Source organism: Bipolaris oryzae (genome assembly GCF_000523455.1).
Source record: "Bipolaris oryzae ATCC 44560 unplaced genomic scaffold scaffold_2, whole genome shotgun sequence".
Classification (NCBI taxonomy): Eukaryota; Fungi; Ascomycota; class Dothideomycetes; order Pleosporales; family Pleosporaceae; genus Bipolaris; species Bipolaris oryzae.
Window position 1 is genome coordinate 1 of NW_006911278.1, and position 15,048 is coordinate 15,048.

At 52.0% G+C, this 15,048-nt stretch overlaps 4 protein-coding genes across 4 annotated transcripts; 2 read left to right on the forward strand and 2 right to left on the reverse strand.

Annotated features, from left to right (window-relative positions):
* Positions 1-975: 975 nt before the first annotated feature.
* Positions 976-5,345, reverse strand: COCMIDRAFT_80713 (uncharacterized protein; the record flags this gene model as incomplete). Its single annotated transcript, XM_007684372.1, has 3 exons — positions 976-1,588; positions 1,641-5,109; positions 5,171-5,345. 3 exons carry the CDS (start codon positions 5,343-5,345, stop codon positions 976-978), a joined length of 4,257 nt encoding a protein of 1,418 aa, XP_007682562.1.
* Positions 5,346-6,325: 980 nt separating this feature from the next.
* COCMIDRAFT_80495 (uncharacterized protein) lies at positions 6,326-8,494 on the forward strand (the record flags this gene model as incomplete). The annotated part of the gene is made up of 1 exon (XM_007684373.1): positions 6,326-8,494. One exon carries the CDS (start codon positions 6,326-6,328, stop codon positions 8,492-8,494), a length of 2,169 nt encoding a protein of 722 aa, XP_007682563.1.
* Positions 8,495-8,898: 404 nt separating this feature from the next.
* On the forward strand, positions 8,899-10,709 carry COCMIDRAFT_31755 (uncharacterized protein; the record flags this gene model as incomplete). The annotated part of the gene is made up of 8 exons (XM_007684340.1): positions 8,899-8,910; positions 9,047-9,105; positions 9,174-9,324; positions 9,372-9,459; positions 9,509-9,580; positions 9,630-10,133; positions 10,190-10,382; positions 10,433-10,709. The coding sequence occupies 8 exons, from the start codon at positions 8,899-8,901 to the stop codon at positions 10,707-10,709; spliced, it is 1,356 nt and encodes a 451-aa protein (XP_007682530.1).
* Positions 10,710-11,548: 839 nt separating this feature from the next.
* On the reverse strand, positions 11,549-14,582 carry COCMIDRAFT_80777 (uncharacterized protein; the record flags this gene model as incomplete). Its single annotated transcript, XM_007684374.1, has 2 exons — positions 11,549-13,870; positions 13,923-14,582. The coding sequence occupies 2 exons, from the start codon at positions 14,580-14,582 to the stop codon at positions 11,549-11,551; spliced, it is 2,982 nt and encodes a 993-aa protein (XP_007682564.1).
* Positions 14,583-15,048: the final 466 nt, after the last annotated feature.

Genomic DNA, 15,048 nt, shown 5'->3' on the forward strand with positions numbered 1-15,048 from the left:
GTGGGGCGCACACTGGGGTGGGGCGCACACTGGTGATACACGTTATAACATATACGTGCATAACTTTTAGTTTCACTTTCCGCACGTCTAGCTTGTTTTTTTCTTTTTTTTTTACGTACGTCCTGCGCAATCTAAGAAGCCCAGAATACGAGTAGGCGTGCCAGTGTAAGTTTCGCTATCAGAACGTACTGTGCTTACCAGCAAACGTCCTGTACGAGGAGATGCCAAGAAAAATAGATGAGGCTCTTCCCGAGACAACTCTATCCCTAATTTAGAGATAAGCTTTCGCGATCTCAGCGGAAGCTTGACTGTATACAGCATAGCTCTTACTCTCTTCCCATAACCGATGCCATAGCCGATGTCATATCTGCTTACTAGCGGCCCACATACATCGTCTTGACCTACTATCACCGTACTTATTCTATCCTTAGAGAGGAACACAAGCATGGGCTACAGGACCTTCTATTGTTTACTTCTACGCACAGCCCGTATCTATGGAATTTGATTGCTTAGAAGAAAGTACAAGCATCTGAGATATTCCCAGAATAACACCCCCTTTTTTTACTCGAGGATAGGTCCTCAAATTGATCAAAGTAACCCTGGTAGTACCTGTAAACGAGGTCTGGACTGTTCTCAACCACATCCTCGGCATACGACAAAACTTTATTTTGCTAACTGTGTATCTGGTACCGATCGCGATGGCAGTGCAAGAACTTGATTTTTCTACAGCTGGCTTCGGTCCTTTTCTTACTAGCTTATGCATTTTAAGCATTGAAACTTGGGTTTAGTCTAATTTTGCAAGTGAGCTGTCGATCCTCGTACGTATCTGGGTGTCGGACGAAATTGGATGGCCAATGATCAATCCGGGGAAGTGACACTTGCTGATATTTGCGTGGGGGTGCGAGGGATGTTGTATTAAAGTTGGGTAGTATATGTAAGCAATTGGTATGCACACGCCTTCTATACGGGTCCAAATCAAGAGTATAGGTCGCCGTCTTCGGTGGAGTCTCCGAAGCCACCTTCGGCGATATCCACGCTGTTTTTGCCTCCGTGGCTTGAAGCCGATGCTTTCCCTTTGCCTTTGCCGCTACCACCACTGGCAGCTTCGCCGTCGCCATTGAGTTCGACGTGTTCGGTTCTGATAACTATGCTGTCGACATCATCGACTGCAATGGCCTTTCCCTTTCCTTTTCCACTTGACGATTGCTGGGATACCGAGCCGTTTGCTTTCTGGTCTTCTTCCTTCTTTCCAGCACCTTCAAATTGCCTCCTCACCCGATCGTAGTGACGGAGTTCATCAGCACTAACACTAGGCACAAGCTCCTTGTGGGCTTCGATGAAGTCTTCTTCTGTGACCATAACTGCCGTATCTTCCTCGGTAGCAATGTGATCGAAAAAGTAAGCAATGGTGACGTTAGAGGAGTGTGTGCTGTTGTACGCTTTGACCTTTTCGTCGACCATTCGGGCACTGCGGGTAATGGCCTTGAGCATAGCGTCCGAGCATAGAGCATACATGTCAGCACCTGTGTAGGTGAAGGGAAGACCTTCAGATACTCGCTGTAGAGAGAGTGAGGGATGTAGTGTGAACCTGGAATACATGTTAGCATAACCAAGACTGAGAGAGGATTCTGGTTACGTACTTTCTCGTCAAGGCCTCTAAAATGGTCTGCTGCTTCTCATGGGTGTCTGAGACACCTAGGTACAGCATCTTGTCGAAGCGACCGGGACGCAGCAGCGCTTGGTCAAGCAGATCCGGTCGGTTCGTTGCACCGATGACGAAGACACCTTCGCCCCCATCACTCATACCGTCTAGTTCAGCCAAGAGCTGACTGACTATACGGTCCATGACACCACCACTATCACCTTGGTTGCCACGCTTGGGGGCGACCGAGTCGAGTTCGTCAAAGAACACAACACAAGGTCGTGCATCGCGAGCTCGTTGGAACACACGCCGCACATTGGCTTCAGACTCTCCGATATACATGTTGAGCAACTCTGGACCTTTGACACTGAAGAAGTTGAGCGAGAACTCTGTAGCAATGGCCTTTGCAAGCAAGGTCTTTCCCGTTCCTGGTGGTCCGTAGAACAAAATACCGCTGCGCTTCTTCATGCCCTTGGCGAACAGCTCTGGGCGAGACAACGGGAGCTGAATGGTTTCCATGACGGCATCCTTGACGTGTGTAAGACCACCGACATCCTTCCAGCCAACGTTGGGGATCTTGGGGGCTCCGATGGCGTCGGCAAAGTTCTTACGTGCTGCATCCACGGCACCATCCAAATCTGCTTTAGTAAGACTGTTGCTCATATGACCACCGGCAAGTTCGATATCCCGAATTGTGACCGCTTCTGCTGACTTTAACGATTTTGTCGCGGATGCTGCAAGCGCTTCGAGACGTTGTTGTTTTGCAACCAAAGCCCTGTCAACTACGTCAACGAGATCGCCTGCGACCAGTGCTGCAGTCTTGACTGCGACATTGGCCAAGTCGGCATCGGGAGACAGCCTGATACCAGAATCATCGATGATACTCCTCAGTATGCCTTCTCGCTCTCCTTCATCCGGTGCCGTCATGTCGATTTCGTGTGTAAAGAGTCCTCGAATACCCTCAGGCACCTTGTCAATTTCTGTGGTTGTCGCGATCATCACGCGGCAATCGGACAAGATCTCCTTCAACGCAGCATTCATGCGATCCGCATTAAGCGCATCGATATGCTTTACAAGTAATGCTGTGAATTCCGCGCCGCATGTCAAAGCTCGCTCGGCTCTTGCCTTGAGAAATCCTTCAGTCTTAACATCACCACCTCCAGCACCCCCTTCTGTGACGATATCGAACGCATCAATAGAGAAGGTGTGCAGGCCAAGATCTTCACAAGCCTTGGTAGCAATAGTAGCCTTGCCGATTCCACGTTGGGTTGAAGTAATCAATACTGCAATGGGAGGTAGACCCAGGTGGATGGCCCGTGGACTCGTCGCCACAGACATGAGTTCTCGCAACCGTCTGCGAAGCGGCGAAATGTAGGGCTTAGGCAGCTCGTCCAAGGTCATTGTCTTTTGAGAGCTTGAGACTGGAGCCCGCTTGGCGCCTAGGTAATATTGCCATGCGTTGTTGATAGGAGCCGGAGTCTTGCCTTGTTCGCTGCCGTTCATCTCCATCTTCGTGCTTGCAGCGTCCACAGTTACAGCACCGCCCCAAATGTCCGGCTCTTCACCATCATGAGCCGGATGTGAAGAAGCAGAAACGTTGCCAATCTTGAACCATGAAACGACCTTTGGGTTCCGGCTACTGACACCAGGACTCTCCTCACTGGCATTTAATTTAGCTCTGGTAAGCAACTCTTCATTTCCAGCATCGTCCTCCGTACTGGTCTGGAAAACTGCTCGACCAAGAGACTCATCAATGGAAACGCCGATCAGATCACCGCTCTTTACGACTCTTCGCTTTTGCTCAAAGTGATCTTTCAAGGCTGCAAAAAGACTGGGTTGAAGCAAACGCTCAGAAGACAGTGGTGTTGACACTTTCAGAAGGGTTACTTCTTTGGCAGAGGGCGGTAGAGACGAGCCGGTTACACGAGGTTTCTGGATTGCACTCCTTGGGAGATGTGATGATTGATTGGGGGCTAGCGGGGTAATGCGGAGGTGGGACGGGCTTCCCAGGTTGGCGAGAAGGATTGGTGAAAGATAGGCATGTAGTGATGAGACTGGTTGCGAAAAGCCCGAGAAACTGCTTCTTCGATCAAGCTCCGAGTTCTTTTGTACCGGATAGCGCGCGACCTTCTTAGACATATTTTCTGGCAGACCAAAGACTCGAACAGGCCTCCAGTTGGAGCTGTCCTCGTCGTCTACTCCGCCAAAGGCACCCAAGCCAAAAAGAGGATGCGAGGAAGGCGCTTCAGTACCCTCGATCTTGACCCAGTCGCCAGAGAAGCAACCAACCTTGACCAGAGTGTTAATGTCAACAAAGACGCGGGCCTCTTCGTCATCTTCAGCCCCTGGCTTTGGATGGACAAGGTCATTTGGGACTTTTTGAAGCAACCCCTGGGCTTTGAATACTTTGCTCCTATTGGTAGGTCCGCGGGCTGTAGTGGCTGTGAAGCTAGAATATACTGACCCCGGGGTGGCAATTCCATTCGTACGGTAGTTTCCAGGCCGTGGAGTTGCGGAGGTATAAGATGAAAGCACACCTGAGGACTGAGGTGGCAGCATGGGTGCATTCAGTGAGATGATGTCGTCGGATTCGTCGGACAAATCTCCGGCATCACTCTCCGACAGTTCCGACTCGAAATTGTCGGTCGACTCTTCTGGGGGAGACACATTACGCGAATCGAGGCGATCCTCAGCAGCGGAATAGAAGGTATCATTCGAAGTATCGTCGGCCTCATCCTCATCGCCGAAGCCATTTGCAGTCTGCTTCACAGGAGGAAGAATGACAGGGTGTTTGGAGCTGCTACGATGTGACTGCAGTATTACGATGCGCGTGCTGGGCAAAAGAAGACCTTGTGAGACGGGTTCGCAGGCGGTGATCCTGGCCGGAGGAGGCGGAACGTGTGTGATTGGGTGGGCAGGGAGGCTCAAAGGGAGTAGGTCGCCAGTATGAAGGACGCTGGGTTTTTGTAGTGCTTCGCGTACGGCCTTCCGCCAAACCTCTTCTTGCGCAGCCACGTCGACTTGTTTTCCTTTTGTGCCGTTGGCTTCCAAGGAGCGACTCTTTGGTCCGCGTGAGGTGCCGTTGACCTGAGGAAGGAACCCCCCGCCAAATTTGGCGTGCACCTCATCGAGCTTTCTCAGTGCTTCAGTATCCAAATTCACATAGATTGTATCCAAGCCGACGGGTACAACATCATAGATGCGCACCTCAATTGGCGCATCTCTCCTCTGTGCTCTATTTGGGGCGACGGTCTGGAGGACTTGGGAGAAGGACTGCAGCGCAAGCGATGAGGCCGGGATGTGGAGGGATGAGTGGGGGCGCGCGGTGCCATTCTCAGTCTTCTCAGCCGGTCGCACCGGGAAGATTGTCCATGGAATGTTGTTTGAAGCGACGACGGAGCTCGGTAGCCACGGGGTGATGGCAACGTGTCGGATGCGGTCTGAATCTGGGGTGTCTCCATTCGTTTCTACCCTTGTTAGCCGACTCTTCTCTTCGCCAGTGACTCAGAGTTTGCTTCTTCCACCTACCTGCATTCTTGCTTTTAGAGGCAGGAAACAGATCGTTGAAGAGATCCTCAGACAGCACGCCGACCTCGCCCTTGATGCGGTCGTCGAGCAGTAGTCGCGCCGAGACAGGAGGCCGGTCAAGGCGCCTTCTCCGTCGCCTCTTTCGCGGGTTTTGTGATCCATTAGGCGCGTCCATGTTTGGTTGTGTATAAAGGTCTGTCCCAATGGACAGAGGTGTGAGCAACAGAGGCCCTTTGTTTGGTGCGCATGCGATTCGCCCGGAGATCTGATATGGGCCGTATTGCCTCGGCAGAGCTAAACGACGGCTACCAGCTCGGAGGACGGAGGACAGGGGTCAGCCTTGGGACACAACACCAACTCTGCCATCGCTCCCTCTGCACGTCACCGGACAACCAGATCGATTCCGTTGTAGCGTTGTGAGATAATAATGCGGCTCATTCACTTGGCCGCTTGAGAATAAGAGGTCTGGTTTTAATTATTTGACGGCCTGATGCGACATCCGCCTGCATCTATTGGCCACATGTCACGTGTCATGTATCAACAAGAGCGCCTGTCATCGCACGCAGTATCCATTAGAGCATATTGAGTACACCCCGTAACCAAGGGGAAGAATTACTATTGCGCTTCAGTCTTGCTTTGTTCAACAACGTGAGCTCTTCGACCAATCACGCAGCATGTGTGAGCGTTGAGATCAACGTGCCGGAGACATGTCCGCAGACTCCTCATATGTCAAAGTCAACGCCACCGCATGCTGCTTTTATGCTGCCATGTGCTACCTGGGGCAAATACTTACGCGTATCTTGCTAAGGCCTCTCACTTCGCCTTGCCATTAGGATACCGGATTTTGTTTGTTGAGATGCATCAGCCTCCCGCACCCTCGCTAATCGTCACCATGGTCCATTTACATCTGACGTAATGACTGCCCCAACCAAGGCGCGCGCTGGTCTATATCGCCCACCACAATACACCCACAAAAGCTGCCATACATCAAACCTTTCTCTCGCTACCCACCCACATGCCATTCCTTAGAAAACATTTGTCGTACATCCGGTTCCCAATAGGCTACTTGCTTAACCGATAGCCCACCACTACACGACCTACTGGTTTCTCCACCAAGGCTGTCATTACATAATTCGGGGTCCCACTTAACCAAACATGTCCACGGCAACTGCTGTCAAGCATCGTATTGAGAAACAACTTCACCATGAAAAAGATGACAACAAATCAAAGACCCAAGCAGCCGTCGAATTCGCGCTGCAAGCAGAACGACTAGGGCAGTATAAGCCAGAACAGGAGGATGAGACAACCGGCTCTACACAGGCCATTGAGGCGCACTTTGTAACGCCTCAAGACCCTGTTATCGAGACTGCAGATGGGCATCGACTACCTGCCGTGCCCCTTGAGGAAGCGACAAAGCTCAACAAGTTAAGAGACATTATCGAGGATGGCCACGTGACGCAACAAAAACCCTTGTCGCCACGGTTGCGAGAAGCAAAAGATGGAACTGTACATGGACTTCTGACCAAAGAAGCTGAGATGGGGGGCGAGGGAAAGCCTGACGTGCCTCTGGGAGATGCCAAAGCGCCTTGGAAAACGAATCCTCTATTTCCACCGTTACCCATGTACGGACCTCCCACGCTGCTGAGAAAGTGCCAGTGCTGGTTCTTCAGGTTCTCCTCTGGCATCCTATCATTTCTGTTTCTTCTCGTCATTATACTGGGGGCTGCATTCACGTCTCTCCCAGGCATGGTGAAGCATCTATTCTTGGTGCTCACTTTTCGTGATCCAGAAAAGCGACGTCTGTTCTACAACGAGGAGGTCAAACGGAGGAAAGCTAGGAGAGAAGCAGAAGAGGCCTGGAGAAAGCAAGGCAAGGTTATGCCGGAGAGAAAACTGGAGAATGGGGACAAGCAAACAGCGGGAGAATACGACCCTCTAGAAGGTGGTCGCGATCCTCTCATCTGCGATGCTCGCTACTATGCGCGACGGGTCGGCTTGGACTGCGAAATCTTCAACGTGCAGACCGAGGATGGCTTCATCATTGAACTGTGGCATCTCTACAACCCTCGTGACTATAAGCGCACCAACGCCGGCCAACGCTCACCCCACTCGCCCGAGCTGTTTCCTGAGGACAGAACTCGTGTTGCTGGCTCGCAGTATGAACCAGGTGAAAAGAAGTATCCGGTGCTCATGATCCATGGGCTCCTGCAGTCGGCAGGCGCATACTGTACAAACGACGACGATAGTCTTGCATTCTTCCTTGCTAAATCTGGTTACGACGTCTGGCTGGGCAACAACAGATGCGGGTTCAAGCCTAGACATTCGACGTTGGACTATGGCGATCCTCGCATGTGGGCATGGAACATTCGGCAGATGGGAGTGATGGATCTGCCTGCTCTCATCTCACGTGTGTTGTCGGAGACTGGATTTGAGAAGCTAGGCCTCATCGCACATAGTCAAGGCACGACGCAAACTCTCGTCGCGCTTGCCAAGGAACAGCGCCCTGAGATCAGCGAGAAGATTAGCGTCTTCTGCGCTCTGGCTCCTGCCGCGTATGCTGGTCGTCTCATCGACAAGGCACAATTCAAGTTCATGCAGGTCATCAGTCCAAACATGTTCCGGGCGGTTTTTGGCATTCACTCCTTCATCCCCTTCATGATGACGATGCACAGTCTTCTTCCGGGAAAGCTGTATGGTGCAATGGGATATCGAGTGTTTGCCTTCTTGTTCAACTGGACGGATGCCCGCTGGGACCGTGGTCTAAGGGACCGACTTTTCCAGTTCTCCCCCGTCTACGTCAGTGCAGAGAGTATGCGTTGGTGGCTTGGACGGGAATGTTTTGCAAGGCAAAAGTGCATCTTGGCTACAAGAGAAGAGAAGACAATCGAGGATAGGGAAGATGAAGAGCGTGAGCGCAAGAAGTCGAGTGCGAGGGTGCAAGTGCGAGATAGTAGTGCCGACGAAGGAAATGATGACGAGAGTGAAGAGGATAGAAAGGCCGCTGAGCGCTACGCTTGGTACGGGCCCGGGACACCTCCTTTTGCGCTATGGGTGTGCGGCGCCGACGATCTTGTCGATGGGCACCGGCTTCTTCGTCGGTTCGAACGCGGTCGCGAGCCTCATGTCGACGTGGTGCACTCCAAGGTCATTGAAGGATACGAACACTTGGACGTCATCTGGGCCATGGATGCGATTGAGAAGGTTGGCAAAGAGGTACGGGAAGTGATATGGAAGACGGCATCCGAGGACGCGCGCAGAGTATGTCGGACACCAAAGGGGTGTGAGGACATGAAGGCGTTTTATGAGAAGAGCCGTACTAATTAGCATACACATAGACGAGATATCCCTGGGTTGGTTTTTTGTACATAAAGACAGCACAACTAGTTCCAGAATGCGTTAACTTAATAGTAGGTTTATTGGACAATAGTTTTTTCTGGTAGCCCCATGTGTACAAGTCCAATGCATAAAGCATATATATTATGCCAGGGCGTACCTGAGCGTGCACCAGTGCCCCCGCTGTGCCGCTGGCATTGTGCGTGGTTGGCGTGGACGATTGGGGCAAAGTGGCTCGTCGCGTAAACAAAGGGCCCCTGCATCCGACCCCACCAAACTACGACCAACGCGGCGCCTCTCACCGCCTGAACCCAGAACACTTCTACCCTCCAGCCTCGACGCCGGAACCCTGACGTCCCTTTCGACAGTCTGTTTGACACAGAAATCCATCCACCATGCGAGGAGAGGTATGTCTGCCTGCATTGGCCCTTGGACAGCCATGCATGCCCACCCACACACGACACCCCGACTTGGCGCCCCCTCACTTCGCCGCAATAAAGGCATCTTACTATATGTACTCCAGACTAACATTGTGCTTCACAGATCTGCCACCTTCACATTGGCCAAGCTGGAACCCAGCTGGGCAACAGCGCCTGGGAGCTGTATGTGACTGCAACCCCTACGCGCGCCCTCCAAACTGCCTGTTCCATCACTGACACCATGGCTTCAGTTACCTCCTCGAGCACGGCCTGCTACCTGATGGTCGCCCCAACCCCGACGCGAAGGAACTTGGCGAGACTGGCTCTTACGAGACCTTTTTCACCGAGACTGGCAGCGGCAAATACGTCCCCCGTTCCATCTTCGTCGACCTGGACCCCTCTGTACGTGGATACCATGCCGCACAATCGAGCAGCGCTGACGGAAACAGCCCATCGACGAGATCCGAACTGGCCCCTACCGCCAATTGTTCCACCCCGAGCTATTGATCAGCGGCAAGGAGGATGCTGCCAACAACTGTGTGTATTAGAAAATGTATCGGGCATGCAGCGTCACTAACGACAGCAGATGCTCGTGGTCACTACACCATTGGCAAGGAGATGGTCGACAGCGTGATTGAGAAGATCCGTCGCGTTGCTGGTGAGCACCATCATCATCGCCAACTGGTTCCGCTTGCTGACACAACCAGACAACTGCTCTTCCCTCCAAGGTTTCCTCATCTTCCACTCTTTCGGTGGTGGTACTGGTTCTGGATTCGGTGCTCTCCTGCTCGAGCGCCTCTCGACCGACTATGGCAAGAAGTGCAAGCTCGAATTCGCCGTCTACCCTGCTCCTCGCGTCTCTACCTCCGTCGTCGAGCCCTACAACGCCGTTCTCTCAACACATAGCACTATTGAGAACTCCGACTGCACGTTCCTCGTCGACAACGAGGCCGTCTACGACATCTGCCGACGCAGCTTGGACATTCCCCGTCCCAACTACGAGCACCTCAACCGCCTGATTGCTCAGGTTGTCAGCTCCATCACCTCCAGTCTGCGTTTCGATGGTGCGCTCAACGTTGATCTGAACGAGTTCCAGACCAACTTGGTCCCATACCCCCGTATCCACTACCCGCTCATCAGTTACGCTCCTGTTATTTCGGCCAAGAAGAGCTCTCACGAGAGCTTCAAGGTTTCTGACCTTACCTTCCAGTGTACGTTCTTTTTTTCTCTAAACAACTATGCATATGCGCCTTGCTAATTTGAACAGGCTTCGAGCCCAACAACCAAATGGTTGTCTGTGACCCGCGCAACGGAAAGTACATGGCTGTCGCCCTTCTGTACCGTGGTGATATTGTTCCCCGTGATTGCTCGGCTGCCGCCGGTGCTCTCAAGGCCAAGTCATCCTTCAACTTGGTTGAGTGGTGCCCTACTGGCTTCAAGCTCGGAATCAACTACACCAAGTATGTTTCTTTGCCTTTTATTTTGATCCATCACCACTAACAAAATGCAGGCCCATCAGCGTTCCCGGAAGCGAACTTGCCTCTGTCGACCGAAGTGTTGCCATGCTTAGCAACACCACTGCCATTGCCGAGGCCTGGTCTCGTCTTGACCACAAGTTTGATCTCATGTACTCGAAGCGTGCTTTCGTTCACTGGTACGTTGGTGAGGGTATGGAGGAAGGAGAGTTCTCCGAGGCCCGTGAGGATCTTGCTGCGCTGGAGAAGGACTACGAAGAGGTTGCCAACGACTCTCTCGATGACGAGGGTGGCGAGGAGGGCGAGTACTAAATTTTGTCAAATATGCATGTGGAGGGATGCAGTGGAGAGATTATTAAGCGTATGCTCTGCAGTTAGCAGAAGACTTCTGGATGTTGCAGTGTTGATCGCGATTTCCTGCCGGTGAATCGAGGTCTTTGAATTGAAGATTTGTGTGTGGCTGATTATTATTTAATTCGTTTCTTCCAAATATTTTGTTGTGAAAAGGTCCAATTCAAATCCGGTGCACATGTAGTCAGTTTATCCTACACGCTAGTTAGAATCTGATTCTGTACTACGATTACTTTGCACGTGATCACATTGCACCAGAAAAAAAAATGACCAAGTCCAATATCGATAAAAAAAATCTATCATTTGTCTTCCGGCAAGACCAGTCGATGAGACTAGATATGGAAAGATGGTATAACTAACAATAATATAGAAAAAGCCCTTGGCGCGCTGCCTCTTTTTTTCTGGCTCTCTACCAAACAAACTGAAATACTAACGCTTAATACCCTTTCCTTCCTCAATTTCTTCTCCCTCCCTCCCCCTTACACAGAAAAAAAACATAACCATCGATGATTTATTTTTTTATGTTTTCCAAAACGACTAGGTTATTTTCTCCTTGAATGATTGATCCTTCCCCTTGCTCAAACCAGTAAGAGAGAGAGAGAGAAAGAGAGAGAGGTAGGAATAAGAACGATCTAATGTGATATAAAAATATCGCAATCTCGTATGAGTGAATAAAAGAAAAAAAAAGGGGGGAGGAGGGTGATGATGAATGTGTGAATGTACAAGAAAAGAAAAGAAAAAAGAAGTGGTATCCTTTTTTGTTCCGCTTCTTAAGGGGAAAGTGGGACAAACGAGGAAGCTCAATGGAACCGTCTCATTTCGAACCCATCAGTGCGTGACCTCACAGGCGGACTAAACGTGCGTTCTGAATCCGCAGTGCTGGGAGGTAGTGCTCCGGATACACCGGGTGTATCTATGCTACGTACAGGTCGCAAGTGGGTTTCCGAGAGGGACGCAGCGTCACGCACAGCGGCCGAAGAAACGAGACCGGATCGTGGATCAATTGTGTTGGTGCGAGGCGGGGTATCGTAATCGGCAGCTTCAGGGATACCAGCCATGGCGGCTTCCTCGTCGTTGCCGTGACGGTTGCGGGAGAAGAAGCGGTTGCGGTGGGTGCGCTCGCGCATAGTGGACGAGGCGTTTGTGCCTACGCGCTGGAGACTGGTGCTGCGGCCGCTTTCTTGGGAGCCGCGACCATTGCGGTCGAGGCTGTGGCCGGGGGACGTGACGCGAACGACGGTGGCGCGGGTGCGGGATTCCATTTCGCGGTCTTCGAGGACGTCGCCGCTAGGGTCGTCGAGGCCAATGGATTTCATGCCTAGGGAGAAGTCGACGCGGCGGCCCATTGCTGAGAGCGTTTCGGGGGCGGCTCGTGTGCCGGGTTGACGGAGGATGGAGGCGCGGCGGGTGGGACCTGTGCCTGCAGATGTAGGAGGAACGTTGTCGGTGGCGTTCTCTGGGGCAGGTGCTACAAAAGGCTGGTCCTGAGGCTCGTTGCGAATGTGGCCGTTGGGCTGATCGGGTGTGCCATTGATGCCAACACCAGGTGTAGCAGGGTTCTGCAAGTTTTGAAGATAGACAGGGAAAGACTCCTTTTGACCAGGGTAGCGCATGCGGGGGCCTTCGATTTCGCACTCTTGGATAGCCATGGTAAGCGCGCAGATGAACTTGTTGCGACGCTGCAACCTGAGCAATTCGTTTTGCCAGTTAGACTTGTAGAAGAAGACGACGTTGAGTTCGAGCCAGTGGACTTCCTGAACAGCGCGGAGCTCAGTGAGGATGTTGGTCTGGTATTCACGCTTCTCAGATGTGACGAATTCAAGGAGGACGTTACGTAGACGCTCAATCTGCTCCAGGGTGGTACCAAACTTGATGATAATAGGGATAGCTTCGGCGAGAGCTCCAGAACGACGGTGGTTCAGGATAAAGAGCGTGTTGAGGTAGCTGTTGGGTGCCTGAACAATGTGACCTTGCATCTTCTTAAACTCCGTGTAGAAGAGAGCGATTTCCTTGACAAAGTAATCGTCACCGCGACCGAGATCACCTGTGTTACCGTAGACAGTGACACGATCACCAACATCGTAAGGGTGCTTGACGAAGACGAAGACGCACGACTGCAGAAACTCCTGAGCGGTGGCGGAGAAGAGCCAGGACAAAGCGAGAAGAGCCGAACCAGCAGATGTGAGTACACCAGCAGCCGAAGTCGAAATGAGGGAGATGAAGACAATGATGGTGATGATGACCACAATGAAGACAAAGACATCGTCCAGCTTGGAGACGACGCTATCGAGATCCTTCAGAGAAGCAGTGATAGACTTGCGTTCACGGCCAATCTCCACACAGACAGCTTCGAGTTCTTCCATTGAAATATCGCCGTTCATATCCTTGTCGAACATGGAAAACGCAGCCGTAGCCTCCTCATCGCTGTCAAAGGCATTGTTGAGATCCTCGGAGTGTACAGTTTCAGTTTCGGGTCGTGCAAAGGTGCGGTACAAACGGCGGGCTAGTACTTGGGCGCCACTCGTGGTACTGATGAGCTGCAGTACAACCTGGTGAGGGTGGCCGCTATTTGTCACTTGGCGACCAGTGAAGTCTCCAGCAACTTTACCAGCAATGTCGCCAAACTTGCTGAAGCCAACCTTGATGTTCTTCTGAGCCTCAGTCAACACCTGGCCAGGAGTACGGGCGCCAGATTTCTGAGTTTCCTCGCTCTGCTCAAACTCTGAGTCTTCCATGGCGATCTTTTCCTTTGAAAACCTGTACAGCTTGGTAAGACTGCCAATTTGGAACTTGTTCAGTTCAATCCTGTCCTGATAGGTTCGGAGATGGAAGCTGATGGCAATGAGCTGGATAATGATCTTCTCGATGAAGTTGAGAACGAAGCCGACAAAGAAAGATACGAGCACCTTGTTCATGTCGCGTTCCCATTCTTTGGTAGTCTTGTTTCCATCGAGGTGGTGGTTGGTCATGGTTGGGAGAAAAGAGATTTCAATGGCCAGCCACCAGAAGAAGAGAGTGGCGGGCAGCTCAAGCTGCTTGCCCATGTCCCTCCATTTCTTGCTGTTGTTGGTGAAGAGACTAGATACAAGGCCAATTGGCCAGGGAAGTAGCTTAGCAAAGACCTGCAATAGATGTTAGCGTATGGGGATGTGGTGGATGCAGAATAAAGCTTACTCTACCAGCCCACAGTGTCAACCAGACAATCATAAGCCATATAGAGAACCAAACCAGCTTGACCCCACCCACAGTAGCCTCTTCGAAAGCAAAGGCTCCGAGGAGCAGAGGAATCAGAATCAGTAGTGCCATGGGCGTAATGTAGGTAAAGTAACGGACAAGCCATGACGAGTTGTGAACCTTTTTGAAGAACTTGGAGAAGCTGGTGTTGGGATTCTCTGGTGGCTTGTAGCGAGCAGCCTGCTCGTGCAATGGGTTTGTAGCCGCATCAAAGTCGTCAACAAGGTCGTCGCGGCGAGATCGCACCCGTGTCATGGACCGGTTCGTAGACTGATTTCGCATGAGGGCTTCTTTCTCGTCGAGGCCTTGCTCGATTGCAAGCACAGCGAGATCATCGTTGAGCCTGCTTGCTTGCTCACGGGTTTGTGTAGGCGATTGCACGCCCCTCATGGATGCCATGTCTGGTTCGGTGTCGACAGTCAGGTGTGCGCCAGACTGCGATCGGTTATGTAACGGCCGTGCGTTAGTATTCAGGTGCGGGTGGTGGTGGTCGTCCCCAAAAACTGTGCCGTCTTCGTCGGAAGACCGCTGGTGACCGTATTGTGTGTTGTTGTCCATGTTGTATGTTGGCTCAGGCCGCTCGACATTTGGGGTCGTCATGGCGAATAAGCACAATCGGGCCCGTAGCCGTCGTGGATGATGATCAGCGCGCGATAGGAGACCACGGTAGCCCTTGTTAAAAAGATCAGGGTAATATGGCAGCTCACGTCAGGCACTGAAACGAGCGTTTACTTTTTCTTTTCAGGGCCCAAGGGCAATCAATGGCTCGGAGTTGCTATTCGGCTGGCCCTAGGTGAAAGGGTGAACTAGTGAAGCCGAGTGGCGTGACGTCAGGAGCGTGTCTCGTTAGTGATTCTAGCGAGTGACTGAGGTGAATTGGGCGGCGTGCTGCAAGGATCAGTTGAGTGTGTGGGCGAGGGAGAAGAAATTCGAGAGAAGCAGGGTAGGACAACGGGTGGCAGCAGCGTATGTATGTATCGGTTGGGTGGAGCTCGCCCTGGGGTTAAAGGAGCAGGGCGAGGCAGCGCTGGGGCAGCGATTATTTTTGGGGACATAGCGATCTCTG